We start from the raw sequence: 9,410 nt of genomic DNA, 5'->3' as shown, positions 1-9,410 counted from the left end.
GATGGACTTTACTGAAGAAGATATACAGCGCCTTAGGACAAGATGGGTTTAGCTGAATCGATGTGACTTGCAAACTTGCAGGGCTGCAGTGTCCTTGGGCAGAGGAGGGAAAAGCTGGAAAGTAATGGGCCTGAGAAAAACAGGATGTTGTGATTAAGCTGAATGGAATGTTTAACCTGCAAGAGGTGGGGTTGACATCTAGCTGTAAGCCAATCAGTAGTTGACTGGTAGGCATAATTAACTGTAAGCATATATAAGTGTGAGTTTGGAAATCAATAAACGGATTCTGCCAATCATATTGGTCTGTGTGCAGCCCCGTCTTGCAACAGGAGAGGATGTGAGAGGAGAGGCTTCACCGCTGCACTGCTTGTGAAAGCAGGAGGAGAGGATGTGAGAGGAGAGGCTTCACTGCTGCACTGCTTGTGAAGGCAGGAGGACAGGATGTGAGAGGTGAGGATTCACTGGTGCACTGCTTGTGAAAGCAGGATGAGAGGCAAGGCTGTGATGATAAGTACTAGGAGGGGGCAATGGTATATGGTTCACAGTGGTAAGACAAGGAACAATGGGTTCAAACTTCAACATAGAAGTTTTCACCTCAACATTGAGGAGAAACTTCTTTGCAGTGAGGGTGATGGAGCACTGGAACAGTCTTCCCAGGGGGGTTGTGGAGTCTCCTTCTCTGGAGACTTACAAACCCCACCTGGATGCATTCCTGTGCAGACTACCCTAAGTGATCCTGCTCTGGCAGGGGGGTTGGACCTGATGATCTCTTGAGGTCCCTTCCAACCTCTGATATACTGTGAGACTGTGATACTGTTTACACTGGGAGAGATACATTTGAAAGAGGGAAGGGGCCAGGCCCAGGCCATCTTTGCCCTAGGACAAAACCATGTCTGTACTGGGAGGAGATGAATAGATCCAGTGGTGTCTACTCTGCACTGGGTGATGCCATTGGATCCGGTTTGTTCTGACAGGTCTCACACTACACTGGGATGGGATCAGGAGAAGTAGTTTGTACTGGGACAAGGCCAAGTCAGTACCTGGAGGGCTTCAAGGGACTTGTCTGGACTGGAATGGGGCCCAGTCTATACTGGGATGGTATCAGAGCCACCAGCTCATATTTGGACAGGGCCTAATCTGTGCTGGGATGTTGTAAAGGGGATTATTAATTACCCTTACAATAATGATAAACAATATGGCAAACGGGTATTAATGAAATATTAGTAACCCTTAATTAATGAAAATTGCCAAAACTCATTCAATAGGATCCTTGTAGGGTTGGAATATCGATTTACAATGGGAAAGTGCAGCCTTATATGGGAATAAGCAGGGCAAATACAAACTATTCTATGCAAATTAGGAGGCAATAACTTGGAAAGAGAAGGTCCCTGGGAGCAGACAGCACTCGATTAAAGCGGGGGGAGACTCGGTGAGAACCTTTAGACCCAAAGGGCAGTGAATTAATTACTCACAGCTGGTCCTACCCATGTGGGGAATGCTGCTGCTGCTGTGTTATGTGAGCTGTGAAGCTTCGGGACGCTCTTGTATGGTGCTGGCATGGCAGGCTGCCGGCAAGGAGAGTTCACTGCCTGGTCCCAGGCTGGTCTGGCTGCAGCGGACATAGGCAGTTAATGACGCTCTTTGAGACGGGTGCTGGCTTGGTTCCTGAGGAAATTGAGGCACGGCACGAGTCTGGTGGCAAGGGGAAGCAGGCTAGGCAGAACCATCTTCTAGGCTCGTGGCTTCTCCGGCTTGTATGGGTATAGCTTTTGGCTATATCCCAGGCTCTGGACCAGGCACTTGAGGCAGGCAGGGCAACATGAGGCAGCTTCTACAAGACGGCTCCAAGTAGGCTTGAAAGCAAGGCAAAGGCAACTACCAAGCCAGCCTATATATATATATATATATATATATATATATACACACACATATATGTATATATATATACAACTTTCCAGAGATCGACTGGTCCAATGGGGCACTGAAGCTAACGTGTAACTGCCCAATGGCAAGGTGTTCTGCCAGGCTATGACCATAAATGGCAGAAACAAAGACCTTGTTTCTAGGGGAGTGTGTCGGTGTGAGCTGAAATTCCCCCCCACCGACAATAACCAGGCTAGCCCAGTCTGGAAGCAAATGAAAAGCTGTATTTACAAGCAGAGTCTAAAATCTACAATGAAATGCAATGAATATGTACAAATATACAAAATTCACGACATTCACAAATATATACAATCAACAGAAAAAGCACAACCAATCTCCCTTTGCTTCCCCCCAAGGGGACCCTCCCAAAGGGGCCTCTCTCTCTCCCAAGAGCTTCCCCCCCAGACCCCCCTGGACAGAGAAGCAGAGTTAGTTAAGCAGAAAGTTGTTAACTTAGCTGCCAAGGTCAGTGTGTTATCTTCAGCCAGAAGAGAAGAAGAAACAGCAGCCAGACAGCCCAGCAACTGCCCCCACTGCCGAACGCAGAATGTGCAGAATGCCTACTTTGTTTTGGGTAATAGTTCTTAAACATTTCTATCTATCCAATGGAAGTGTTTAGAACAATCGTTATTTTGCCTTCTTACACCCAATAGTGACTTATTTACATTCTTTCACTTTCTCTGTTCTGAACTTTGCAAGGAAAAATTAAAAAGACAGTTTCAAACCATCACAGGGAGCAGTGGTCAGTTACGTGCTCTTATCCCAGGTAAACATCTTGTTTACCAGACAGGCAGGGGTCCTGTCCCCTTTGTTCTTTACCCCACGCTGCCCTGTCTTTCTGCAGGAAGGAGGGGAGAGAAAGGGACCTTGTCTAGACATCTTAAGGCCTGTCTGGGTTTGTACTGGGCCATGTCATGGCCCTACCATGACATGGGATGAGATAAGGGGAAGCAGTTTATACTGGGACAAGGCCCAGTTTCTAGTTGGAGATGTAAATGTGACCCAGTTTGGACAGGGATGGTGTCCAGACTATGTTGAGATGGAATCAGAGTATCCAGCTTACATGTGAAAGGATGCAGTAGGTAGTGGAGGGAAGCAGAGAATGTACTTTGTGCTGCAGCAGGCCCCAGTGTGTACTGGGATGGAGCAAGCTGATCGAGTTTGTGCTGGAATGAGGCCATGTCTCTTCTAGGAGGGGACCAAGGGATTCAGTTTATCCCAGGACTCACCCAGTCTTTACTTGGGGAGAGATGCTAAACAGATTCAGTTTGCACACGGAGGACAACCACATAATCACAGAGTATTACATGTTGGAAGTGACCTCAAAAGCTCATCCAGTCCAACTCCCCCTGCCAGACCAGAATCACCTAGAGCAGATCACACAGGAACACATCCAGGCAAGCTTTGAATATCTCCAGAGAAGGAGACTCCACAACCCCCCTGGGCAGCCTGTGCTAGATGGGGCCCAGTCTGCACTGGGATGGAATCAGGATTTCTAGGGGATGTGATTGGTACCTTGGGATTGGGATGGGCCTCAGGCTGTACTGAGAGATATTGAAATGATCCTGTTACTAATGGGACATGACCACATCTCTGCAGGGGTGGGGGCAGTTCAGGAGATCCAGTTTGTACTGACACTGGGCCAGGTCTGTCCTGGGAGGGGTTGAAAGGATCAAGTTTGTAATGGAATAAAGGCCAGAGTGTACTGGAATGGAGCCAGGGGATCCCAGTTGTACTGGATGGGGGTCTGGTCTGTACTGAGAGGGGACCAAGGGAGTAATTGCCAATAAGCCTTGCCCAGCCTGTACTGGGAAGGGATAAAGGAATCCAGCTTGTTTTGTGACAAGGCCTAATGTGTACTTGGAAGGGTTAAAAGGCCCCTGTTTGGACAAGGACAGTGCTCAGACAGTACTGGGAGGGCAAGAAGGTGTCCAGTTTGTACCGGAATGGATGCAGTCAGTGCTAGCAGAGGCCTGGAGATGCATTTTGTACTGGGGTGGGACAGAGGCAGAAGTGGGAGAAGGCAAGATGATCCAGTTTGTTCTGGGAGGAGGCCACAGCTGTACTGGGAGCAGGTCAAATTATGCAGTTTTTACTGGGAAGGAGCACACTCTGTACTGGGAGTGGGTTCAGAATATCTACTCAGCACTGGGGGAGATTCAGTTGATACTAGGACAGGTTTTCCAGTTTGTTCTGGGATGTCTCTCAAACTATGCTGGGATGACATCAGGAGGATCAATTTAGTTTGGGACAAAGCCAGGTTTGTATGTGGAGGGCTTAAATGAACCATGCTTGGACTGAGATGGGGCCCAGTCTGTAGTGGGATGGGATCAGGGTCTGCAGTTTGTACTGGGATGTGACCACTCTGTACTGGGAGGGGTCAGGGTGTTAAATTTGTGCTGGGATGGATGGAGGTGGTATGGGAGAGAGTCAGAGGATCAGTTTATACTAGAACCAGGGGTCCAGGAAGTACTGCTGCTCCCTGGCAGTGCTGCTGTGCTGGGACTCTTTGCCCCTCCACCTCTGCATAGATGACATGACCCTGAAGCTCCAGAAAATTCTTCAAGCAAGGATCTCAGGAAAACAAAAATGGTACTGAAAGGTCCTTTATTTTGTTTAAACTAACAAGGAGCACAGCTCCTCCAACATCAATTCTCAGATACCAAAAGTAACAATCAAGCACAAAAAGCAAAACTCAAGCAGCCAGGCTGGGCCTGCAATGAGTGACCAAAACTGTACTGAGGAATTGTCCCTGAAGTTCCAGAGAAAGATTGGAGGAAGAATTTAAAAAAAAAAAAAAAAAAAAAAAGATACTGAAAGGTCCTTTACTGTATTCAAGCCAACAAGGAGCACAGCTTCTCCAACATAAACTCTTGGTCAGAAAAGAAAAACAGAGAGTGAATTAGAAAGGGAATGACAATGATACAAATTTCAAAATTCTACCACAAACAGGAAAAAACTAGAGAAAGTCACATTGGGCCTGCACTGAGTAACATCAGAACTGCTCTGCAGGAGAAGACAAACAGTTTATTGCTTCTGAAAGCAGCCAGGGATCAGTTTGCTCAGGGCAGCCTTCAGCTCCTGGTTCCTAAAGCTGTAGATGAGAGGGTTCACTGCTGAAGGCACCACTGAGTACAGAACTGACACCGCCAGGTCCAGGGATGGGGAGGAGATGGAAGACGGCTTCAGGTTGACAAAGATGGCAGTGGTGACAAACAGGGAGAGCACAGCCAGGTGAGGCAGGCAGGTGGCAAAGGCTTTGTGGCATCCCTGCTGAGAGGGGATCCTCAGCACTGCCCTGAAGATCTGCACATAGGACACCACAATGAACACAAAACAGACAAATGCTAAACAGGAAGTGAACACAAAAAGCCAAAGTTCCCTGAGGTAGGATGTGGAGCAGGAGAGCTTGAGGATCTGGGGGATTTCACAGAAGAACTGGTGCACAGCATTGCCCTGGCAGAGGGGTAGGGAAAATGTAGCAGCTGTGTGCAGCAGAGCATTGAGAGCCCCAGAGGCCCAGGCAGCTGCTGCCAGGTGGACACAAACTCTGCTGCTCAGGAGGGTCTCAAAGTGCAGGGGTCTGCAGATGGCAATGTAGCGATCGTAGGACATGATGGTGAGGAGAAAATACTCTGCTGTGATAAAGGAAAGAAAGAAAAAGACCTGAGCAATGCATCCTGCATAGGAGATGTCCTTGGTGTTCTTCAGGGAATTATCCATGGACTTGGGAATTGTGGTAGAAATGGCACCCAGGTCAAGGATGGAGAGGTTGAGGAGGAAGAAGTACATGGGGGTGTGGAGGTGGTGGTCAGAGGCTACCACCATCATCAGGTGCTGATGATGAGGCCATTGCCCAGCAGGGCAGCCAGGTAGATGAGTGTGGAGGGGCTCAGGAGCAGCTCGGACAAGGGCTAATTAGGGCTTTGGTCTGAGAGTCTTCTGCAGAGAAGAGAAATAAATTCTAGTCTCACACTGCCCACCTAGCACACCAAGGTGATTAAAATTCAAAGCCAAGACTCCTTCCCTTCCAGGAAAATTCTGTCTTGATGTTCTTCTGGAAAGCCTCCTCAGAAATGCCCAGAGGGGAGCTAGAACTTTGAGCAGCTCTGCCCAATGCAGCTCCCTCTGCACAGCACAAGGACCCTGCCCTGCCCTGTCCTGCCCTGCCCTGCCCTGCCAGAGCTGTCTCCTGCCACTCACAGCTTCTCCCCACGGTAGTGTGTGGAGCTCCCTGGGCAGGCTGAGAGCTGAGGCTGGCAGGCAGCAGAGTCCCTGCCCCAGCACACAGCCCCTGGGCTGCAGGGAGCCTGCTCTGAAGGACAGCCCTGCCCACCCCTGCCTGCACCCAAGTGCTCCACAGCTCTTCACAGTGGCCTGAAAAGAGCCTCTGGATGGGAAGATTTTCTTACATCCCTAATCAGCTGTGGCTGTGCCAGCTTTAGGAGATGCCTCCAGGACCTGCACCTGCACTGCCCTGCACCCACAGACTCACTGTGTCAGTGACTGCAGTGACTTCTCCTTCTCCTGTGAGCTCTCAGTCATCCTTCTGGCCACATTGAAGCTCTCTCTGCTGCCTTCATCTCCCTGAGATTCCCTGGCAGTGCCCTCAGCCCTGCTGTGCTTGCAGAGGAGCTGCTCCTGGCCAGAGCTCTCTCTTTTCTCTGCCATCTGCTTGACAGCAGCTCCCTCCAGCCATGGAGCTCAGCCCAGCTGAGCAGCAGAGGACCAACCCAAGGCATGTAATGATCCCTCTGGTGGCTTGGGTGCCATGTAAACATCAGAGCCTGAGAGGAAGATGATGAAACCTCTCAAAAAGTCAAAGTTACATTCAGACTCTGGAGTTTCTTGTAGTGTTGCTGGGTCCCAGTGAGGACACTACTGGAAAGTGTCTCCAGACTGTGTTTAGAGCAGAGAACTGAAGGTAGTGATGAGAGGTCAGGACAAGCAGAGGAAGTTGGCTCTGATGCTGAGCAAAGCTGGAGGTGTTTCATCAATAGAAAGGGCCAAGCCCTGAACCCTTGCCCTTGGTAGGGCTGAAAGGCTCAGCAGGGATGTTGTAGATGTGCTCACAAAAAAATCTCTTTTAAAATTTTATAAGGAATAAAAGCAAGCAAACAGCGCTGGGCTGGGGGAGCAAATCAAAATGCTCGACCTCACAGCAGCAACTCCAAAAGCTTCTTCAATCTTATATAGCTACTTTCTCTACATAAACAGGCTTATGCTAAATAGAAGGCAGGGGTATGGTAATGAGTTCTTGGAATGGGTGGGATTTCCTTGCTCATGAGCATTCTGCTTGGTAGGGGTCTTCTTAGGGGTCGATTGATGAAGTAAGGAAATCTTTCTCACAGTATCTGCTGAATAACTCCCCTCTTAAGCATGCACCATTCCTCAGGTTCTTATCTGAAGTCAACACATTCCAGCTATTCCTGGATAGAGCTGGCACAGTGCTTGTCTTCAGTCTGGGCCCTTCTGGGCTTTTGATTTGTCTGGTTTAAAAGTCTTTGTTTGAGATTAGTACAAACAATTTTACCTAAAGGACTTACCATTTTAAAACAATAATTACTAAGATTTACACAGATCAGTATTACAATTATTCCAACAAGCATTACAAACAACTCATATTCAGAAATCAAGAAGTTAACTTATCTCATATTTCTTTAAATTCCCAGGAAGTATCACCCCAAGAAACCCTTCTTGGCATAAAACAAATCCAAAGCTAACCTATTTTGAGTAGATATTTTCCAGAGACCATTGATCTTTGCTTTTATCACATCTATGCCTGCCTATCATGACTAGTATTGAAAGTGAATTTACTCACACATGGGAACATGTTAGGTGATCTCTTTGATTTTAACTGGACTGCTTCTACAAAATAGGTTAGGATCAGGGTTCCACCATTATGTTAACTCAGAGGTTACTGTCCAGTCCATTCCTTTTACTGGTCCTTTCACTCGTGAAACATGCATCCACCCTTTTTCCGCAGTTCGAACGGCGGTATCTGTTGTTAATAGAACAAGAAAAGGTCCCTCCCAAAGGGGGAGCAGTGATTAATGTCACTGTAATTACTTATGATTTGTCCTGACGTGAGTGGTATAGAGGTCCAGGGCCAGCTGCATAGGCCCATAGACCCTCCACAAACCCAAGAGTTGCTTAAATTAAAGCCTTACTTGCAAATTTTGCCAACAAAATAAACTCATTATCCTTAAAGGGGTTATGTGGATAAAGGGGAGGAGGAGCTGGCTTCCCTCTCTATATACAAAAAGGCAGGCATTGACACCGAGAAACACAGCATGACCCACACATTTTTCTGTGGCTGCTTCTGAATCTGCAAAGCTGCTACTGCAGTCAGCATCCAAAGGATGATGAAAGCACCGGTCGAACCCATCTTGCTGAGATCCAGCATAGTCCAGAACCTGTTGATACACAAACATATCCTCTACCCCAGGTTATTAATTCACAGAGATCAGACCACTGACCTGTTTGTAGTTTCCAAACTTTTACTTTGACACTGGAAGGCGCTGCACTGGTGGTGGTCAAGGAGTTGGAATGGTGTATCATTGGGGCATCCTAAAATCATCAGAGAGATGCAAAAAACTTTTAAAACATACATAGTTATCTGATGTGATACTCCAGCAAGAAAAAGCTCACTGCCAATGGTGAATGACATCTTTAGCAGTTTCTCCTGTATGAACAGTAGCAATGATGACTGAGGAAAAGGTATCAATAGTTACATGAACAAATGTTAAGCTGCCAAATTCAGCAATATGAGTGACATCTGTTTGACAGACCTGAAGGGCTTGCAACCCCCTAGGGTTGGTCCCATAATAATGAGGGATGTGCAGGACTAGACAAATAAAACTGGCACTTCGGGGCATGATAACCTTGATGAAAAAATTGATGGGGCTCTTAATATGCAAAACATAACAAGGGGAATGTCACTTTTAGACTTTAGTCCACAACAACTTTAAAACCCCAAAAAGTCTTTCCTGAATAACCATTTGACATTATTGTTTAACTATAACCTTCTGGTGAGTCAACATATAAATCCGCATGAACATATTCCCTAGTTACACAACATTAAGACATTGAGATATTTATTCCCAAATGGGAGGTTTCCTCAAGGGACACTCATGTGATCAGCTTCAGATCTGTTGATTTTCAGATTCATGGGCATTGCTGTTTGTCCCAGCCTTTGAGTCTTGTGCTCTGCCATGCTGGCATCAGCAATAAAATCCCTGTCTTAAAACCTTTATAAACAGAAACACCAAAACAACATTCTACAACGTTTCTAAAATAAACTCCTAAGTCCTGCTAATACCAAAAAAGTCCTAAAAACTTAAAGAACCATGTGAAAATTAAGCCATCAAGGTAATGTACAGGAAAAGAAGAAAGCATGCTTTTCAAAATGAAAACTTATTTACAGAGTTCTTTTTAAAATTGCCGGCACACTCAAAAAGAAAGGTTCAAACAAAAAAAAAAAACTT

General features: G+C 46.8%; 1 protein-coding gene across 1 annotated transcript; it reads right to left on the bottom strand.

Annotated features, from left to right (window-relative positions):
- Window positions 1–1,582: 1,582 nt before the first annotated feature.
- On the bottom strand, window positions 1,583–5,538 carry LOC128967492 (olfactory receptor 14J1-like). The gene is made up of 2 exons (XM_054381634.1): window positions 4,996–5,538; window positions 1,583–1,609 (listed from the first exon to the last, which is right to left on the bottom strand). The coding sequence occupies exons 1-2, from the start codon at window positions 5,536–5,538 to the stop codon at window positions 1,583–1,585; spliced, it is 570 nt and encodes a 189-aa protein (XP_054237609.1).
- Window positions 5,539–9,410: the final 3,872 nt, after the last annotated feature.

The sequence above is a fragment of the Indicator indicator genome, chromosome 6, assembly GCF_027791375.1.
Source record: "Indicator indicator isolate 239-I01 chromosome 6, UM_Iind_1.1, whole genome shotgun sequence".
NCBI lineage: Eukaryota > Metazoa > Chordata > Aves > Piciformes > Indicatoridae > Indicator > Indicator indicator.
The sequence above is the reverse complement of the archived record's forward strand: the minus strand, read 5'-3'. Positions and strand labels throughout refer to the sequence as shown.